This window comes from Microcaecilia unicolor, chromosome 6 (assembly GCF_901765095.1).
Source record: "Microcaecilia unicolor chromosome 6, aMicUni1.1, whole genome shotgun sequence".
Taxonomy (NCBI): Eukaryota; Metazoa; Chordata; class Amphibia; order Gymnophiona; family Siphonopidae; genus Microcaecilia; species Microcaecilia unicolor.
Window position 1 is genome coordinate 27,614,160 of NC_044036.1, and position 22,850 is coordinate 27,637,009.

The window sequence follows — 22,850 nt, forward strand, 5'->3', positions numbered from 1 at the left end:
TTTGCAGAGGGGACATGTTAAGAGGGAGTTCACTTTTGGGGCTCAACGAGGTCTGTGCAGAAGATGAGACTTGTCCCAACTCCTGTTCTAATGTTGATGCTGAAATACAGGAGTATAAGGTGGATCCACAGAGGGGATGCACTTCACATTTTGCTGATGACTGTAGCATCAGCAAAAAAAAAGTATAAACTGCTCACTATTTCAAGGTTATAAGAGCTCTGGGGGGGGGCATCTTACTCCTTTAGCAACGTCTAGCTTGCCGCTCTTATAAGTAACATAGTAGATGACGGCAGGAAAAGACCCGCACGGTCCATCCAGTCTGCCCAACAAGATAACTCATATTTGCTACTTTTTGTGTATACCCTACTTTGATTTGTACCTGTGCTCTTCAGGGCACAGACCGTATAAGTCTGCCCCACCTCCCAACCACCGGCTCTAGCACAGACCGTATAAGTCTGCCCAGCACTATCCTCACCTCCCCACCACCAGCCCTGCCTCCCAACCACCGGCTCTGGCACAGACCGTATAAGTCTGCCCAGCCCTATCCCCGCCTCCCAACCACCAGCTCTGGCATATGTATTTAAGGGGCAGTTTGAATAGCTTCTGGGTTAGTAACTTACTGACCAGGCTCTGTTTGCACTCCTAGGCTAGTGGGTTTCAACCCAGATCTCAGGGACCACCTGGCCAATCAGGCTTTCAGGATATCCATTATGAATATGCATATGAGATCTGCATACCGCAAAGACGATGCATGCAAATCTTACATATTTATTGTGGCTATACTAAAACCTCAATGTGCTAGGTAGTCCCTGAGGGCTAGGTTGAAAACTACTGATCTAGATGAGGGTCAGAAGGCTTGTTCTGAGCCTTGACCTCTCATCTGCTTTTAACCTTTTTGATCATTATCTTCTCCTTAGGCTTTCTGATCTCCATCTCTCTTACTGTTCTCATATGGTTTCAGTCCTATTTGGAGAGCATTGTTCAAGGTTTACTGGTCTGGTTCCTGCTGTGCCCTCTGTAGTCTTCTCGATCCCTTGCCTCCTGGGAGGAGAAGACACTTTAGCCCTCGGAGGTAAATTCCTTGGCTGGCATAAGAGAGACAATCAGACTCGGATAAGGCACAACCAAGTAAAATCTTTATTGGTATTTCTCTAAGTCATTACAAAAGTGATTATCCTTCTGGAGCAGTTGTTGTCACACAGCCAAGAAGACGTTCAGGCCGAGCTACAAGGTCGCTCAGATTGGCTTTCTCATTCTGCACTTATATACTGTTTTACGTTTAATTTCTCCTAAATCATGTGATTCCTCTTATTCTAACTTATTGTATGTATAAGGATTTTCCTGTTTTCTTCCATTACACATATATGGTTATATTATGTTACTTTTCCTCATTATACAAAACTGGCCATTTTCTTTATTTATACCATCCTTTGCTGCTTGTGTTCACATGCACACGTTGGCCATTGGTTAATCCCTTATCTGTAAAGTGTGATCCCAGTATGCTGTACCAGCAAACAAGCAAACAGCATGAAACACCTGGCTTCCCTATTCCCTAAGCACATATTTGTGGAGGAATATCTCCTCCTTTGGAGGGGTCCTCAGCCTTGCTAACCCTCAAGGTTATATCAGTTTGTATCTGCCATACGTGGGCCGCATAGCCTCAGTTCTTAATGTGTTTCTCCATGTCATGTGATTTACAAGAAGTGCGTAACAGTGTTTGCTATTTACTGATAATCGGGGCTCATGCACTCTGTATACAGGCTGCTGTAGGGAGAAACAAAACTTGTCCTGATGACAGCAGATTTGAGTGCTTGCAGACCAACCCTATAAACTACCTTGTTGGAGGTCCTTCAGGATTCCATTTCTGCCCTATTCCTTTTAATATCTGTGTATTCTCTCTTGCCCTTCTTATTCAATAACTTATCACATTTTTCAAATATGCAGATATTATTCAGCTCCTTTTTCTTTGGGTCTCCCCTTAGAAATCTCAAACTTGATTAATAAAAGAGCAGTTGGTGAGCTGCAAATGGATTGAAGCTGAACCTTTCAAGACAGATTCCATCCTTTTTCTCTGGCGTGTTCCCTCTCTTGTTTAACTGCCTACGATTCAAGGCACACAAATTTCCCTTAGATGCCACAAAGTACTTCACTGTTCGAGGATAACATGACTAAGTAGGCTCTGCGCTTTTGAGCTAATAACATATATAGCACCTTACTCAGTTGGAGGACATGAGAACATCCCAACCTTACACAATGGAGAAGCCTACTGAATAGAATGATGGTATTGGAGAAGTTACATATAAGTTGAAACCAGGCAGGCAAGTCGAGAAAATATCAGTCTGTGAGGTAATTCCGCATAGAGGGAGAAAACACAACATGATCCAAGATAATAAAACCTGCTTTCTTCACAGTTGCACAGTCCCAAACAGAGGTGGACCCAAAACGGGCCCTGTTTCGGCTTAAGCCTTTATCAGGAGTACTTAGAACAAATGCAGGAATAAAATTAGAAATAAATTACAAATTCATACATAGAAATGTATCAATTTACACTTGTAAGTAAAAATGAAGAATAAAAATAACCTACCAATTTAAAATTGTTACAAAGAGAAAAAGGAATAGTAATTGAGCAGAGTGAAGAACGTAGGAAAAAACATTAAAGTACTAAGGATGCAAAGGTGAAAATCAAACCTAAATTTAAGAAAATGTGACACACTGTAGTGATTATTATTGGACAGATAATACAAATGCAAGTAACCATACCAGTTGTATGGAACAATTAAAAAAAAATAATAAAAAAAAGTAGGCCTAAAACCAAATTGTGAAACCCCCCCACATGTGAGTGTACAAAGAGGGGCTAATGAGTCTGGAATAAGCCTGATAGTTGAGACTACCCTTGTCAAAAATGTAGTTACTTAACGCTACATTTATATATATATAGTAGCGTTAAGTAACAAGCAAAAAAAACAAAACACATATTGCAGTGTCTCATAGAGCACAAAGTTGGATTTTCAATAAAGATTGGGTCTCTGGCCACCTGGAGGGTTTGATTTTTCGTTTGCTACCCGTGGGGGTGGGGTGGGGGAGGAAGTTGAGTAGACACCAACTAGGGGAGTTACTCAGCTCTAATGGGGAGGGGCTTTGAGGTATGGGGGGAATTACTGTATTTATCATTATGGGGTGTCTTATTATTCCTATGCTGATCACATTGTTTTCTTTTTTTTTTTTTTTTTCTCCTCTAAAAATTCCTTAGAATCCATCTATAGAGAGATGGATGAGGCTTTTTCTAACAAGTGCTCATTTAAACTTGATAAAGACCAGCTTTAAAGGTATTACCACAAGACATTGTTTCCAAACTTTCCCGTACTGAGGTCCAATCTCGTTCCTCTCTACCAGCTAGTGGTGTGGTTAGACCAGCTACTGTGACGCTTGAGTCACTTTGGGACATGGTTTACAATATTCAATCCTCTATGCAAAATACTTTGAAAGAAAATACCAGTAATATTAAAACTCTTTCTGAGGCTGCTCTGATTCAAGCGCAGGTAACTGCACAGCAATCCTTAAAAATGGAAAATGTGGATAACAAGATTCAAGACATGGGGATTCTGGAAAACGCTTTGGTTAAAGATGATAATTTCTTACATAAACGGTTGGAATACCTGGAGAACCAGGTTAGAAGACTTAACCTTAGGTTTCTCAATTTTCCCAAGTCACCATTAATTTCCCCTTTAGAAATGGTGAAGAAATATATGACTGAAATTCTAGGAATGGACAAAGATACATTACCTCCCATCACACGAGCCTATTATATCTGGAATTTTAAGGGGACGGAAGGGATTCCCCCCCCCCTGCGATGGGGGAAGGAATGAACCTTACTTCTTTCCTGGAAAGTTCATTGGAAATCATTACTCAGAGGTCAACTATGCTGGTTACTTTTGTGCTGGAGCCAGATCGGAATGCTGTATTAAGACTTTCCCTAAGACACTTAGAAAAGCTGTTTTTGGGCTCAAAGGTCCGGATTTTTCCTGATCTCTCAAAGCCTACACAGATGCGGCGCAGGGCATTTTTAGAACTGCGACCCAGAGTTATGGCATTGGGAGCAAATCTTGTGTTACGTTTTCCTTGTATTTGTAATGTAATGTTTGAGGGTAAACAATTTCAATTTGTGGAACCAAACAGCTTAAAGAATTTCTAGATGCTAGAGTTGATGTGAATGTTGTATGCCCTCCCTAATTTGCAGGCTGGGGTCTGAAACAGAGGTAGCAACTGTGTTTTTTTGGGGTGTTTTTTTTTGTATATTTTCCTTAATGGTTATAGATACTTGAAATCTTGGAATCATTTTTCTCTTAAATTGTGGACGGAAAGGCCGTATATTTTTTTTTTCTAATGTATTTTAGTTCTATTTTACCTGTAAAATGTGCCGATTGCATATTCACATTGGTTTGTGATATATTATAAAAAATATTAATAAAGATAAATATAAAAATAAACTTGATAAAGACTGTTGGAAAACTGTGAATGTTAGTATCTTGCTTGGACTGCCTCAGGTTTTACAAAATGTGGCGGCTGAGATCTTAAGACGTTCAGGACGGGATAGTTTAACATCCACCCTTTCAACATTGTCCCCAGTGAAGTTTTGTTGTTGTTGGGTGGGGGTGGGGTTGGAATCCCCTCACAGATTAATAGTAGCTCTCTTAGAAATTGACTTGTTTAGGAGGGTTTTTTTTTTCCTATTTTGTGGGCAAAAACTTGAGGTGCTTCTTCTAATCATTGTAGAAGTCAATAGTCTCCCTTCCCAAAGCGCACTGTCCACTGTATGATTGCACCCTCTAGATATGTGAAGCAAAGAGGCAATTAGCTTTGTTTCACCTATCAACATAGGCCGGGTCCCCATCAGTTTCTCAAAGGCTGGGAGAGGTGGTATATATGTCTCTTGTCTGTCTTTCTCAGCTCTTACCTAATTCATGGCTCTGCATAACGATCGAAATCTCCATATACTTGAGCAACACAGTCCAGGAGTTTTCAGGAAGTGTCTCCCAGAACTTGAAACCACAAGACTTCCCAAACTTCCTGCACCTGGCGGCCCAAAGTATATGGAGAGCCTGATCACTGGGCAGAGCTGAGAAGCAGTTTGAAGTAGCGCTTCGAAAGGGGAGAACTTTTGGGTGTATGAAATCTAAGGCACCAGGGTGCAATTTCTAGGTGCCATGGCAGGCTGGTGCCTGGTATTTGCCACGCCCTGTCCTAGAAGATATCTGCAATCCTCTAAACATTATGGGCCTGATATTCAGCCAGTGGCAGGCAACGTTTTTTGGCTTCTGCTGGTATTATCCCCAGATATTCAATGCCAGTTCATGTCCAGGCATTGGTATTGAATATGTGGGTTTAAGTGACCAAATAACAATTAACTTGATAAGTCAAACCAGATAAAGGAAAGACACTTTTTTTTTTTTTAATGCAGTCCTATTTATCTGCTTAACTTAGCCGGTTAATTGCTGATTCTGCCTCGGCACACCACCAACTATCCGGTTTAATCTTAGAGGCTAACCAGGTATATTTAACAGCACTATCCAGGTACCTGCCTCTAAGTATGCTCGGACAGCCAAGATTCTGTCGAGGCGGGGATAGTGCTGGACAGACTTACACGGTCTGTGCCCTGAAAAGGACAGGTACAAATCAAGGTAAGGTATACACAAAAAGTAGCACATATGAGTTTATCTTGTTGGGCAGACTGGATGGACCATGCAGGTCTTTTTCTGCCGTCATTTACTATGTTACTATATCATTTTAAATATCATGCTAAAAATATTTATCCCCTTCTACTGTGCTGTGACTGCAGTAGACATTTGTGTTTTGATTTATTTTTTTAAAAACTTTTATTACTTAAGCTTTTCCTTCTGACTCTGCTTGTGTGACTTTGTTTTTATTCTCTTCCAAAATACTTGCTCTTGTACTTTATGGCCTTGGCCATGGGTCAGTTTCCTGGCATTCTGTCATCTTCATTGTCTCATTTGAATCTTTCACTGCCCCTCCTGCCTTCTGTGTCTTAGTTCCTTGGTTATTTCTTGTACAGCCATTCAACATGGTTTACAAAGCAAATAAAACAAGGATATAAGATGTGGAAAATAAAAGAACAGTTGTACTAGACTACCTTTATTGTATAAACAACCAGCTTTTAAACTCCCTCCTAAATGACATTAGTACATAAGTAATGCCACACTGGGAAAAGACCAAGGGTCCATCGAGCCCAGCATCCTGTCCACGACAGCGGCCAATCCAGGCCAAGGGCACCTGGCAAGCTTTCCAAACGTACAAACATTCTATACAATCAAGCCATTGTGACATCACTAATGAGGTTGGCTCTTATTGGTGGAATGAGCCACTATGACATCACAATAGGTTAAATCACTGCTCTATGTAATAAAAGTGAGCCAAGTAGAGGACATAAGTACATAAGTAATGCCACACTGGGAAAAGACCAAGGGTCCATCGAGCCCAGCATCCTGTCCACGACAGCGGCCAATCCAGGCCAAGGGCACCTGGCAAGCTTCCCAAACGTACAAACATTCTATACAATCAAGCCATTGTGACATCACTAATGAGGTTGGCTCTTATTGGTGGAATGAGCCACTATGACATCACAATAGGTTAAATCACTGCTCTATGTAATAAAAGTGAGCCAAGTAGAGGACATAAGTACATAAGTAATGCCACACTGGGAAAAGACCAAGGGTCAATCGAGCCCAGCATCCTGTCCACGACAGCGGCCAATCCAGGCCAAGGGCACCTGGCGAGCTTCCCAAACGTACAAACATTCTATACATGTTATTCCCGGAATTGTGGATTTTTCCCAAGTCCATTTGTTACATTTGTATCCCATATTTTCCCACCTATTTGTAGGCTCAGTGTGGCTTACATAATTCCGAAGAGGTGGTTACAGACTCTGGGGTGAACAGATACAGAATGTATAGTATAATTGAATAGATCTGGCGTGGTCCGTCCCAAGCAGGTTGCAAGGGGTGGGATCGTATGGCGAGGGATTGAGTATTGTTTGTCTCCTAGTTTAGGTGGTGTATTTAATTTTCTCAAATCCTGTGGCAGTTGGTGCCATCATTCTGAAGATCTGCCTCCTCCAGTTCACATATTTAACCTCATGAGAATCTTGAGCTGACAGCAAATTACCCGAATCTGACCCCTTGGCCATACAGATGTCTTTGAGGTATAAGGTTTCAAAAGATCCAAAACGTACCATGGTTTCAGGCTATGAAACAAAATTTAAACATCAATACCAGTAATGGCAGTGTTTTCATGGAAAGCCACTGCAGTTCTTTAACAAGGAAGGTCTAGCACTGTCATATTTCCCTGTGCCTGGCAATGGCGTAGCAGGCACAGGGAAATATGACCTTAAAGGTTTCAAACAGGTAGAAAAAAGCGACGGCCAAAGCCAGAAGGATGCTTGGGTGCATAAAGAGAGGCATGACCAGCAGGAAAAAGGTGATAGTGCCGTTGTATAAGTCTCTGGTGAGGCCTCATTTGGAGTACTTTGTGCAGTGCTGGAGACCGCACCTACGGAAAGATAGAAACAGGATGGAGTCGGTCCAGAGGGTGGCTACAAAATTAGTAAGCGGTATGCAAAAATTATAGGCACAGGCTTATGAACCTGAACACGTATACGCTGGACGAGAGGAGGGAGAGAGGAGACATGATAGAAATGTTTAAATATCTCAAGGGCATTTATGTACAGGAAGAGAACCTTTTTTCAAATGGAGAGCTCTAGAATGAGGGGGCATAAGACAAAGTTAAGAGGGAATAGGCTTAGGAGTAACCTAAGGAAGTATTATTTCACAGAAAGGGTGGTGGAGGTGTGGAATGGTCTCCCGGTGGAGGTGGTGGAGTCGAGAACTGTTCCAGAATTTAAAAAGGTATGGGATAAGCATGTGGGATCGCTTAGGAACAGGAAGAATTAGGGGATACAGAGGATGGGCAGACTGGATGGGTCATATGGCCTTTATCTGCCGTCATGTTTCTATGTTTCTAAGATGGACGTCCATTTTTCTTTTCGATAATACGGTCAGGGACGTCCAAATATTGAAATTTTGGTCGTCCTTAGAGATGGTCGTCCCTAGACTTTGTCGTTTCTGATTTTTTGCGATAATGGAAACCAAGGATGGCCATCTCAGAAACGACCAAATGCATGCCCTTTGGTCATGGGAGGAGCCAGCATTTGTAGTGCACTGGTCCCCCTGACATGCCAGGACACCAACCGGGCTCCCTAGGGGGCACTGCAGTGGACTTCAGAAATTGCTCCCTTACCTTGTGTGCTGAGCCCCCCCCTCCCCCAAAACCCACTACCCACAACTGTACACCATTACCATAGCCCTTACAGGGGAAGGGGGCACCTAGATGTGGGTTTTGGAGGGCTCGCTGCTTTCTCCACAAACATAAGAGGTAGGGGGGTATGGTTCTGGGACCACCTGCCTGAAGTGCACTGCACCCACTAAAACTGCTCCAGGGACCTGCATACTGCTGTCACGGACCTAAGTATGACATCTGAGGCTGGCAAAAAATATTTTGAAAGGATATTTTTTGAGGGTGGGAGGGGGTTAGTGATCACTGGGGGAGTAACGGGAGGTCATTCCCGATTCCCTCTGGTGGTCATCTGGTAATTTTGGGCACCTTTTTGTGCCTTCGGTGTGAGAAAAACATGATGAGATAAAGTTGTCCAAGTGCTCATCAGGGACGTCCCTTTTTTTTTTTCCATTATGGGTCGAGGACATCCTAGTGTTAGGCACGCCCAAGTCCCGCCTTTGCTACGCCTCCGATATGTCCCCTTGAACTTTGGCCGTCCCTACGACGGAAAGCAGTTGGGGACGTCCAAAATCGGCTTTTGATTATACCGATTTGGATGACCCTGTGAGAAGGACGTCAATCTTCCGATTTGTGTCGAAAGATGGGTGTCCTCTTTTGAAAATGAGCCCATTAGGCATTTTCAATGTGACATCTAAATCTGATTTTGCACATTTTGCAAAAACACAATCCAGTAGCATTTCAAATCAGAAAGTCTTTTTTTTTTGTTTGTTTCAAAAATGGCGATTTGCTGTGTTTATATATCTGTTAGGACCATTAAAAAAATAAAAATCCAAGGGAAAAACACTGAAGAAAACAAGCCCTTGGGGGTGTACCAGCATTCTTTGTAGACTTAGACATCCCAGCAGGGCACCCTAGGGAGCACTGTAGTGGACATCACATAAAAGGTTCCAGGTACATATCTCACTGTTGCCCCCTTATATTGTATAGTGAGCCCTCCAAAATCTTACTGTACCTTTTATATAGGTGACACCTGCTGGCATAAGGGCTATTTTAGTTGTGAGTAGTTGGATACAGTAGGTTTTTGGATGGCTCTCCCATTCCACCATAAGTGTCCCAGTTAAGAGTGGTATATGGGTCTGGGTCTCCCTGCTCTACAGTCCACGGCACTGACCACTAGGCTACTCCTGGGTCCTCCTGCCTGCTTCTCTAATAGGAATGGCCATTATATCTGAAGCTGTCATAGAGCCCAGTATGTACTGTCACTGTTGCATCTTAAGGGGTTGGGACGGGGCTCAGTGACCAATGGGGGAGTAAAGGGGGTTATGCCTCAATCCCTCTGGTCATTTTAGGGCACATTTTGGTTACTTTTATTTTTGGCCAAAAATATTTCAGTCACGCCAATCTTAATTTTGGCCCTAGACATTTTCATTTTGTTCCATTATTGGAGAAAAAATGTCTAGGTTGGTTCCGCCCAAAATACACCCCCTTGAAATTTGGACAAACTGTGGAGCATAACATCTAAAATCGGGGTGTCAAATCACAACTTGGACATTTCTGAAAGAAAATAAACGTCCTTGTGTGCCACCTTATATTTTTTGGATGTTTGTTTTGAAAAGGAGTCCCACTATCAGCAACTGAGTTTTCATCTCCATTAAATATTGATTTAATAATATGACTTCATATTTAAAAAAAAAATTATGGACAGTGAGGAACTTTGTAGGACTCCTTATTGCTAGTTGTAATTTTTCAAACAATGATTTTCCATTTTCAGTGTTCTTGTATGAACTGTAACCACTGTAGGACTAAACCCTCTAATTCTTAACTGGTAATGCTTCAGTAGCACAGCCGACTCTACCAAATCAAAGGCAAATGAGATCGGAGTGAAAGAAGCTAAAATGGACCATTCTTGACCAAAATAAGTGTACAATCAGTATAGTATATATATATATATAGTACTAGCCATTAAGCCCCTAACAACGGGCTAGTTTTTTGTTTTCCTATGGCCTCCCCCATCCACCAACCCTGCTTTCTCCCCTGCCCTCCCACAGCGTCTGTTTCCCTCAGTTCCGCCCCCTCCTTCCCTCCCTACTCCCTTCTCCTGCGATTTCCACGCCCATGTCCAAGCCCTCCTCCCTATTGGGCTGTACTGCTGGTGGAGGCGGGGCTTGGACTTATACAGTCTCAGCATCCCGACTCTACTGCGCATTTGCAGGTGAGTCGGTCACTTGCCGTTTATATGTTTGTTCATAAAATCATTTACGGAGATGCCCCAACTTACATGCTAGACCTTGTGGATCTACCACCCAGAAATGCTAAAAGATCTTCCCGAACCTTTCTTAACCTACACTTTCCCAGCTGTAAAGGATTAAAATACAAACTAATACACGCGACCACCTTTTCCTATTTGAGCATGCAGCTGTGGAATGCACTTCCAACTCACTTGAAAAATATCAAGGAATTAAGTAACTTCCGCAAATCTCTGAAAACCTATCTCTTTAACAAGACCTACCAAATCCAAAGGTCACTACTCCATCCTCATCCTCCTCGACCTATCCAACGCTTTTGACACTGTCAATCATGATTTACTTCTTGCCACACTGTCCTCATTTGGGTTCCAGGGCTCTGTCCTCTCTTGGTTCTCCTCTTATCTCTCCCACCGTACATTCTCATGGATCTTCCTCCACCCCCCATCCCGCTCTCTGTTGGAGTTCCCCAGGGATCTGTCCTTGGACCCCTTCTTTTTTTTTTTCAATCTACACCTCTTCCCTGGGCTCGCTGATTTCATCTCATGGTTTCCAATATCATCTTTATGCTGACAACACCCAGCTCTATCTCTCCACACCAGGCATCACTTCGGAAACCCAGGCCAAAGTATCGGCCTGCTTGTCCGACATTTTTGCCTGGATGTCCAACCGCCACCTTAAACTGAACATGGCCAAGACCGAGCTTATCGTCTTCCCACTTCTCCTCTTCCAACACTCTCTATCTCAGTCGATGGCACCCTCATCCTCCCCGTCTCACCTGCCCTTAACCTCGGAGTCATCTTCGACTCCTCCCTCTCCTTCTCTGCGCATATCCAGCAGATAGCCAAGACCTGTCGCTTCTTTCTCTTTAGTCTTACAGAAAAGAGGGAAAACAGCACACAAAAGCAAATAAACAAACAGAGTAAACGCTGGGCCTTCAGGATTGAGAAAAATGTAGTCCTTTATTTATGATGAAAACCCGACACGGGCCGTGTTTCGGCGTACAAACGCCTGCATCAGGGGTCTAACATGAAAAATACATAAACATATATCATTAAAAAAATATATAATACAATAATGCAGGACCAACATCAAAATCAAGATGCATATGCATGCTTACATAAACATACAAACATGTACATTTAAAAAAGATCATTTAAAACCAAAACACAATTATCATAATTAAAAGAATATAGACCAATCATCATATATACAATCCTATGTAAACATACATACACATATACATATAAGAGATAATAAAATATAAAACATCATTATCATGGCCTAAGAAATATTAGCCATACATCCATACATATATCTACTGATATATATATCTCCCTATACATGTCCACATTTACACATACCTATTCACAAACGTCAAAACACATACACATACATACACATATTAGCACACAGTGATGTCATATTTCAAACTCATACCATATGAAATAGGCATTGCAGAATGAGCGCAAAAGGAGCTAAGCTTATGGACTTATGGTGCACACCTACAAACGCTCATATCTTATAAACAACTTTACCAACTTCAAACCAGACAAAGAGCTCTTCTAGGTCAGCTAATTAGCTAGTTGACAAAGATGTAGAATAAGCAATCAGGTTATATTTCCTAATATGCAAAAGAATAGAATATTCAGGATCGACAACTAATTTCCCAGACCCATAAATGACGTAAAAGTGTCCTTCAAAATACAGCTGTATAATGGCAATGTATCCCCATGCATCCACATACAGTCAGTTAGCGGTTCCCATTACCCTCATTTAATATCAGATGAAATAAACGTCTGCTTTAAAACACTTAACAGACGACGAAACCAACAATCCAGTATCGCCTAAGGGCACATTAACACAGAATCCATCATCATGAGGTATCTTGTTAAAATGGGAAACTTAAGATCTTACCCACTGTTCGGGCAGCCCGTTTGTAGGACGCCTTCAGTCGCGTCAACCACCAAAAGTGAAAGCATGTGCAACATAGTGTTTAAGAAAGACGTCACGGGGCATGTCCTACTATTTAAAATAACTACACATTTGTATGTCGTAGGCGCACTAGGATTATATTATATCCAAAAAAAAAAAAAAACAACTTCATTCTCGTTATATCCTCAGTATTAATAATCGTACGTCAGACAAATTGCCGATATCTTGGTAACTTTTGATTTGGAATCGTTATCCACTAACATTCCACAGGATGAGGCCATTCAAATAATTACTGATGTCCTGAATGAGCGGGGACAGAACACAAGAGTACCGACTGCATTTATCATCGAATTAGCATCAGTAGCCCTTCAGAACAATTTTTTTGCATTCCAAGGAAGATTTTTTAAACAGATCAAAGGGACCGCAATGGGGGCCAGTATGGCTCCCGATATTGCTATCCTGTATGTGGCATTTTTTGAAAATAAATTTTTGGAAATATATCCGTACAAGGAGGAAGTGCGGCTTTGGAAGAGGTATATCGACGATATCCTGGTACTATGGAAGGGAACAACTGATAGACTTCATGAATTTTATGGATGGCTGAATAGTTTGGATACCAATTTGAAGTTCACTATGCATTTTGATCTCAGTGAAATTCCGTTTTTGGATATCATGATCAAAAAGAATGCAGGTAGATTTTGCACAACTATTTACAGAAAGCCCACAGATAAGAATAACTACCTCCACTTTCACAGCTATCATGATAGGAATCTGAAAGAGAATTTTCCTACCTCCCAGTTTTTACGGCTGCGGAGGGTATGTAGTGACCTGTCGGATTTTAAATGCCACACAGAACCTATGGCCAAGAAGTTCAAAGAAAGGGGCTATCCTGAAGTTTGCGTTCGGAAGGGAATTGAAAGAGCAGTAGCGACAAACAGGATTTACTTGTTGGACGAAGGGAACGTGTTGTACCAGATATGGTTTGTAGTTTAAGGTTTTCCAATTATTCACATGACATCAAGAAAATTCTGAGGAGACATTGGCATATTCTGGAGGGCCACCCTTGCTTTCAGAACAAATGGCTTACAGTAGCCCATACACGAGGCAGGAACATCAAAGAGATTGTGGCTCCATCAGCTTTACCAGTGAGACCCTTATATTTACCACCACACACGGGACATCAACCGTGTGGGTCCTGCTCTGTATGTCCATTTAGCTTGACTACATCTACATTTATTCATCCACAGACAGGTAAACTGTACCATTTGAGGCATTCTTCAATCTGCAATACAGAGGGCGTTGTTTATCTTATTATCTGTACATGTAACTTGATTTATATAGGGAAGACCATTAGGAAACTTAAATTAAGGATGATCGAGCATAGGAGTAATATCAAGAGGAAAAATATCACGGCACCTTTGGTCCAACATTGCGTTGATTGTGCACATGACTTTGCTGATCTTAAGTTCGTGGTACTTAAGGTTATTAAGGCATCATGGCGGGGTACTGATATCAATAGGATACTGCTGCAGCAAGAACAACGCTTTATTTTTGAACTGAATACGGTTTCCCCTGCCAGTATTAATTCTGAAATGGATTTATCTGTGTTTTTGTAAGGAGATCAAGAGTATATTGCATCTGAATTATCAACAAATTTCTGAATAAAGGGAAGATTGAATTATACATCACCTACGGGTCTTTTCACTCTGTGGTTGACTCCGTTTGGACTGGTCTCCTCTTTCTCTGGTATTCCCTTTTTGCCTTTTGTGCATATCAGTAGTTATCATCAAGTCAATCTATAGCATTTGAAAGAACTTATATATTTTTTCATATATTTTTCTCATATTTTTTATATCTTTTTATTTATACATGATTTTATTTGGGAGGAATACCGGATGAAACTGAAAGAAGCCAAGAGAGAGGTACGTCTGGCGAAGACGCAAGCGGAAGAACAAATGGCTAGAAATGTAAGAAGGGGAGACAAAAACTTCTTCAGGTATATTAGTGAAAGGAGAAAGACTAAAAACGGAATTGTGAGACTAAAAGATACAACAAAACGCTATGTAGAAAATGATGAAGAAAAAGCCAATTTGCTAAATAGATACTTTTGCTCTGTTTTCACAGAAGAAAATCCTGGAGAAGGACCGCTAGGGACTGGCAAAAGTACACCTGAGAATGGAGTGGATAGAGCACCGTTCATGGAAGAGAGTGTTTATCAACAACTTGAAAAGCTAAAGGTGGACAAAGCCATGGGACCGGACGGGATCCACCCCAGGATATTGAGGGAGCTCAGAGAGGTTCTGGCGGGTCCTCTTAAAGATTTGTTTAATAAATCCTTGGAGACGGGAGAGGTTCCGAGGGACTGGAGAACGGCGGAGGTGATCCCTCTTCACAAAAGTGGTGATAGGGAAGAGGCTGGAAACTACAGGCCGGTAAGTCTCACTTCGGTTATTGGTAAAGTAATGGAAGCGATGCTGAAGGAAAGGATAGTGAATTTCCTGGAAGCAAATAAGTTGCAAGATCCGAGACAACATGGATTCACCAAAGGGAAATCGTGCCAAACGAATCTCATTGAATTCTTTGACTGGGTGACGGGAGAATTAAATCAAGGACATGCTATGGACATAATCTATTTAGATTTCAGCAAAGCTTTCGACACGGTTCCCCACAGGAGGCTCTTGAATAAACTAGATGGGCTGAAGATAGGACCCGAAGTGGTGAACTGGATTAGGAACTGGTTGACGGGCAGACGCCAGAGGGTGGTGGTGAATGGAGTTTGCTCGGAGGAGGGAAAGGTGAGTAGTGGAGTGCCTCAGGGATCGGTGCTGGGGCCGATTCTGTTCAATATATTTGTGAGTGACATTGCCGAAGGGTTACGAGGTAAAGTTTGCCTTTTTGCGGATGACACCAAGATTTGCAACAGAGTGGACACCCCGGAGGGAGTGGAAAACATGAAAAAAGATCTGAAGAAGCTAGAAGAATGGTCTAACGTTTGGCAATTAAAATTCAATGCGAAGAAATGCAAAGTGATGCACTTAGGGAGTAGAAATCCAAGGGAGACGTATGTGTTAGGCGGGGAGAGTCTGATTGGCACGGACGGGGAGAGGGATCTTGGGGTGATAGTATCTGAGGACCTGAAGGCGACGAAACAGTGTGACAAGGCGGTGGCCGTAGCTAGAAGATTGCTAGGCTGTATAGGGAGAGGTGTGACCAGCAGAAGAAGGGAGGTTTTAATGCCCCTGTATAAGACGTTGGTGAGGCCCCACCTGGAGTACTGTGTTCAGTTTTGGAGGCCGTACCTTGCGAAGGATGTAAAAAAAATGGAAGCGGTGCAAAGAAAAGCTAAGAGAATGGTATGGGATTTGCGTTCCAAAACGTATGAAGAGAGACTTGCTGACCTGAACATGTATACCCTGGAGGAAAGGAGGAACAGGGGTGATATGATACAGACCAAGCCGCAAACGAATCTTTTCCGGAGATGGGAAGGCGGTAGAACGAGAGGACATGAAATGAGATTGAAGGGGGGCAGACTCAGGAAAGATGTCAGGAAGTATTTTTTCACGGAGAGGGTGGTGGATGCTTGGAATGCCCTCCCGCAGGAGGTGGTGGCGATGAAAACGGTAACGGAATTCAAACATGCGTGGGATGTGCATAAAGGAATCCTGTGCAGAAGGAATGGATCCTCAGAAGCTTAGCTACAATTGGGTGGCGGAGCAGTTGGGGGGAAGAGGGGTTGGTGGTTGGGAGGCGAGGATAGGGGAGGGCAGACTTATACGGTCTGTGCCAGAGCCGGTGATGGAAGGCGGGACAGGTGGTTGGGAGGCAGGAAAAACTGCTGGGCAGACTTATACGGTCTGTGCCCTGAGAAAGACAGGTACAAATCAAGGTAAGGTATACACATGAGTTTATCTTGGGCAGACTGGATGGACCGTGCAGGTCTTTTTCTGCCGTTATCTACTATGTAATTTAAGTATGTTTTACTATATCTGTCCATATTACGTTTGTATGTTTTTTAAGGAATATATGTTGCTCGTTTTTAAGGGATATTCATAATAATATGGAGTCATGATATCTGATGCTGAAATTTCAAGCCAAACAACGTGAAATGTTTTTATGTACATTATCATGTGTGAATCCATTTTAGATATTTCTTATGTAGTGCACACAGTATCTATTGGGTTTTTTATATATTTGAGAAGTATAATTTTGTGTAATTTTGAGGATCAGACGTGAATGGAGGGATTTTTGTGCGTGTATATATATATATATATAATTCTTCTGTGCCTACAACACGCGAATGCGGGATCACTTTAAATATTAGGACAAGCCCCATGACGTCACTATACTTGGTTTCCTCCCCCCTCCCTCCATTTAAGCACTGCTTTGCGCATGCTTTCACTTTTGGCGGTTTATGTGGCTGAAGGCGTTCTACAAACAAGCTGCTCAAACAGCGGGTAATATCTTAATTTCTTAAAGAAAAGACAATATATTTTATGAAGAATCGTACCATCTTAGCTATTTTTCACGCAGTGCACATAGATACCCGATTAGACTCTTATATATCTGGGAAGTATATGCCCACTATCGGCAATTTGTCTGACGTACGATTATTAATACTGAGGATATAACGAGAATGAAGTTTGTTTGTTTTTTTATTTGGATATAATATAATCCTAGTGCGCCTACGACATACAAATGTGTAGTTATTTTAAATAGTAGGACATGCCCCATGACGTCTTTCTTAAACACTATGTTGCACATGCTTTCACTTTTGGTGGTTGACGCGACTGAAGGCGTCCTACAAACGGGCTGCCCGAACAGTGGGTAAGATCTTAAGTTTCCCATTTTAACAAGATACTTCAAGATGATGGATTCTGTGTTAATGTGCCCTTAGGCGATACTGGATTCTTGGTTTCGTCGTCTGTTAAGTGTTTTAAAGCAGACGTTTATTTCATCTGATATTAAATGAGGGTAATGGGAACCGCTAACTGACTGTATGTGGATGCATGGGGATACATTGCCATTATACAGTTGTATTTTGAAGGACGCTTTTACGTCATTTATGGGTCTGGGAAATTAGTTGTCGATCCTGAATATTCTATTCTTTTGCATATTAGGAAATATAACCTGATTGCTTATTCTACATCTTTGTCAACTAGCTAATTAGCTGACCTAGAAGAGCTCTTTGTCTGGTTTGAAGTTGGTAAAGTTGTTTATAAGATATGAGCGTTTGTAGGTGTGCACCATAAGTCCATAAGCTTAGCTCCTTTTGCGCTCATTCTGCAATGCCTATTTCATATGGTATGAGTTTGAAATATGACATCACTGTGTGCTAATATGTGTATGTATGTGTATGTGTTTTGACGTTTGTGAATAGGTATGTGTAAATGTGGACATGTATAGGGAGATATATATATCAGTAGATATATGTATGGATGTATGGCTAATATTTCTTAGGCCATGATAATGATGTTTTATATTTTATTATCTTATATGTATATGTGTATGTATGTTTACATAGGATTGTATATATGATGATTGGTCTATATTCTTTTAATTATGATAATTATGTTTTGGTTTTAAATGATCTTTTTTAAATGTACATGTGTATGTATGTTTATGTAAGCATGCATATGCATCTTGATTTTGATGTTGGTCCTGCACTATTGTATTATATATTTTTTTAATGATATATGTTTGTGTATTTTTCATGTTAGACCCCTGATGCAGGCGTTTGTACGCCGAAACACGGCCCGTGTCGGGTTTTCATCATAAATAAAGGACTACATTTTTCTCAATCCTGAAGGCCCAGTGTTTACTCTGTTTGTTTGCTTCTTTCTCTTTAACATCAGCAAAATTCGCCCTTTCCTCTCTGAGCACACCACCCAAACTCTCGTCCACTCTCTCATTACCTCTCGCCTTGACTACTGCAACCTACTCCTCACTGGCCTCCCACTTAACCATCTATCCTCCCTTCAATCCGTTCAGAACTCTGAGGCACATCTTATATTCCGCCAAGACCGATTATGCTCATATCACCCCTCTCCTCAAGACACTTTACTGGCTTCCGATCAGGTACCGCATACAGTTCAAGCTTCTCCTTCTAACCTACAAATGCACTCAGTCTGCAGCCCCTCATTACCTCTCTACCCTCATCTCCCCTTACGTTCCCACCCGTAACCTCCGCTCACAGGTCAAATCCCTCCTCTCAGTACCCTTCTCCACCACCGCCAACTCCAGGCTCTGCCCTTTCTGCCTCGCATCACCCTATTCTTGGAATGTACTGCCCTTTAGTAAAAGGGCCCCTTAATTTTTCAGAGAATTCATATTTTTTCTAAAGATAACCTAATATCACTTAATTTATCTGGTTCCTAAGTTGGATGTACACAAAATAGTCCAGTTATTGAAAAGTCAAAGGATCCTTTTTTGACTTAAAACAAGCGTGTGCACACAGAACAATAAAAACAAACAAACAAAAAAAAATAACAGGCCTTTATATAGCCCCTCTGCTTGGTCAGTATGGAAACTGGCTGTTATATGGAGAATGAAACACCAGAGAGCGGTTGACTCTGGAGGAGCCTAATAAACATGCCTCCTCCCTCATTTCCCTCTCCACCTTTTTCTTCCCCTTTGTTTTGTTAGTATGAAAATCAGAGGTTAGGGTGGTGGACTTTGGTCCTGGGGAACTGAGGAAATGAGTTCGATTCCCGGCACAGGCAGCTCCTTGTGACTCTGGGCAAATCGCTTAACCCTCCATTGCCCCATGTAAGCCGCATTGAGCCTGCCATGAGTGGGAAAGCGCAGGGTACAAATGTAACAAAAATAAAATAGATACTATTGGAGATTCTACATGGAATGTTGCTACTATTGAGATTCTACATGGAATGTTGCTACTATTGGAGATTCTACATGGCATGTTGCTATTCCACTAGCAACATTCCATGTAGAAGGCTGCGCAGGCTTCTGTTTCTGTGAGTCTGACGTCCTGCACATACGTGCAGGACGTCAGACTCACAGAAGCAGAAGCCTGCGCGGCCACATTGGTGATCTGCAAGGGCCAACTTCTACATGGAATGTTGCTAGTGGAATAGCAGCAACATTCCATGTAGAATCTCAAATAGTAGCAACAGTGGAGGAGTGGCCTAGTGGTTAGGGTGGTGGACTTTGGTCCTGGGGAACTGTGGAACTGAGTTCAGTTCCCGACACAGGCAGCTCCTTGTGACTCTGGGCAAGTCACTTAACCCTCCATTGCCCCAGGTACAAATAAGTACCTGTGTACAATACATAAGCTGCATTGAGCCTGCCATGAGTGGGAAAGTGCGGGGTACAAATGTAATAAAAATAAAAAAAATAAACTTCCTGAGCCCTTACGCCAAGCCCCCTCCCTGCCCATCTTCAAATCCTTGCTCAAAGCCCACCTCTTCAATGTTGCCTTCGGCACCTAACCTATTCAGGAAATCTAGACTGCCCCAATTTGCCCCTATTTGACTGACTGTACATTTGTCCTTTAGATTGTAAGCTCCTTGAGCAGGGACTGCCCTTCTATGTTAAACTGTACAGCGCTGCGTAACCCTAGTAGCGCTTTAGAAATGTTAAGTAGTAGTAGTACCATGAAAACCCATAACTAACTAAACCACAACATCTATCCACCTTTATCAGTTTATATCTTTCTATAATTGCCTGACCAATCCCTCTTGTTCTCTTTGATTTTCTTTGTAACACCAATTGTATTCTTTACCCTGGTATGATGACGCCATATCATTTCTTTGCAAGCCACATTGAGCTTGCAAATAGGTGGGAAAATGTGGGATACAAGTGCAATAAATAAATTAGTAGAGCTGTGGAGGACTAACATTCAATATCACTTCAGCTCACATTAGTAACAGATCAGATTTCTTTGAGGGGAAATGTGGCCTTTGAGCCAGGTTTGGATAATCCGGTATTTAGTGAATGAGAGAAAGCAGGAGTTGGCTTGTTGGAGTACTTACTAGAGAATGACACGGGGACCTGCAGGGACGGTTGGGGTTGAGAGCCTGAGGGGAGGGAGTGGAGATGGGAACAGATCCTGCGGACACGGGGCAGGGATGGGATTGAACTTTGTCCCCGTGTCATTCTCTACTTTCATGCCTGTTAATGAACTGGACTGTTATTTGAAAAGTTGAAGACCAATTCGTCTTGCCATTTGGTTTAAATAATGCAGTGGCCAACTTGTACCATTTGCTGAATCTCTTCCTGTCCGAAAGCAGCGTGTTTCATGTATGCTTCTGAGTACTGCCAAAATATATTCCATTTCTTCCCATCCAGTTTACATGAAGATCTATATAATCTCTCTCCAAATAATAAAGGAATAGTACCATATACTGACAATTTGTAAATTAATTTCTTTTCTCTTCCAGTTTGAAAAGCCTGGTAAACGGATGGATTTCGACTACCCAGATATGAGTAAAGAGGCAGGTAATAACTTTTAAAAATTCAATATTTATTGAAATTTATACTTTTGCTATCTGTTTCTTTAACAAAAAACAAAGATTTGGAAATCATTTGTGATATGGTGCATGAGTTGTAGTCCTCGAGCAGTAGCTTGTCAGAGTTCAGTTCTTGAGTATTGCAAATAGGCCAGATTCTTAGAATTTACCTTCCTCTGCCCCTTAGGAGGGGAAACACTTCGGCCCTAGGAGGTAAAACTCCTTGGCTGGCATAAGAGAGACAAATAGGTGGGATAATGTGGGATACAAATGCAACAAATAAATTAGTCGGATAAGGCGCAACCAAGTAAAATCTTTATTGGTATTTCTCTAAGCCAATACAAAATAATTATTCTCTCTGGAGCAGTTTGTCACCCAGAAAAGCCAGGCGCTCAGTCAGAATAGCAAAATCTGCTAAGCAAAACTTTCTCATTCTGTACTTTATATAATGATACAAGTTTCATTTCTTGTAAATCATGTGAAGAGAAATTCTAACTTATTGTTCATATAAGGATTTTCCTGTTTTCTTCCATTACACATATGTGGTTATAATCGGTTACTTTTTCTCATTATACAAAAATGGCAATTTCCTTTATTCCACCATCCTCTCCTGCTTGTGTTCATATGTGGTCATTGGTTAATCCCTTATCTATAAAGCGTGATCCTCCCATGCAACAACAGCAAACAAAACAAGTAGCATGAAACACCTGGCTTCCCTGTTCCCCAAGCACATTTTTGTGGAGGAACATCTCCTTCTTTGGAGGAGTCCTCAGTCTCACTCCACCGTCAAAGTTAATCAATTTTTTGTCTGCCATATATGGGCCGCATAGCTTCAGTTCCTCACGTGTTTCTTCATGTCATGTGATTTACAAGAAGTGCATATCAATATTTGCTATTTACTGATCATGCACTCTGTATACAGGCAGCTGTAGGGAGAAATGAAACTTGTGCTGATGACAACAGATCTGAGAGGTTGCAGGTCAGGCTTTCAGATCAAGCATAGGGAGGAATATACAGTCCCTAATGAATATGCTGAGAGCTTTGCATGCATAATACCTTCACAATGCAAATTTTTCATGCATATTTATTAGGGCTATCCTGGCTTGGTTGCGTCTTTCATTAAATTTGAACAAGCTTGGCCTATAGGGAAAGGCCTTGAGGGCACAGTGGCATATTTGGTCTTTCAAAAATCCAGATGTACTGTTCAGCGTTTCCAATGAAACATTTTCCAGCTGTTTAATCATCTGCTTATTTTGAACAAGATGCATTTGACAAAATGGCAATTTGGAAATCTCTAAACCGAAATTGTACCTTGGTATTCCCTGCCGTTTTGACATTCTTGGAGATGTATCTAGCCAGTCTGGTTTCCAGGATAGCTGCAATGAAAATACATTTATTTTATTTATTTGTTGCATTTGTATCCCACATTTTTCCACCTCTTTGCAGGCTCAATGTGGCTTACATGGTGCCGTGATCGGCGTTAACCAATTCCGGTATAACAATTACAAGTTGCGAGTAATATCAAGGTGATATTATGGTATAGTGAGGTACATGTATGGTAAAGACAATTGGGGAGAACTTAATAAGGGAAGGAAGAATAAGGATATGTCTGTTGACTATCTTTGGTTACGTTGTGTCGCAAATGTCCAGGTTTTTTTATGTTGGGTCGGTGGGGTATGCCCTTCTGAGCAGTTCTGTTTATAGTGCTTTCTGAAAATTGAGGTGGTTGAATATGGTTTTTACTGATTTTGGTAGGGTGTTCCACAGTTGTGCACTCAGGTAGGAAAAAACTGGATGCATAGGTGGATTTGTATTTGAGTCTTTTGCTGTTTGGGTAGTGGAGGTTTAGGTATGATCGTGCTGATTTTATGGTGTTTCTGAGTGGTAGGTCGACAAGGTC

General features: G+C 41.7%; 1 protein-coding gene across 2 annotated transcripts in view; it reads left to right on the plus strand.

Annotated features, from left to right (window-relative positions):
• The window catches only part of SCP2 (sterol carrier protein 2), a 134,032-nt gene that overhangs the window by 11,663 nt on the left and 99,519 nt on the right, over nucleotides 1–22,850 (plus strand). For both annotated transcript variants that reach the window (XM_030205581.1, XM_030205580.1), the window contains one exon: nucleotides 20,882–20,939. In XM_030205581.1, the coding sequence (XP_030061441.1) occupies nucleotides 20,882–20,939 (58 nt within the window). The remainder of the gene's footprint in view (nucleotides 1–20,881; nucleotides 20,940–22,850) is intronic.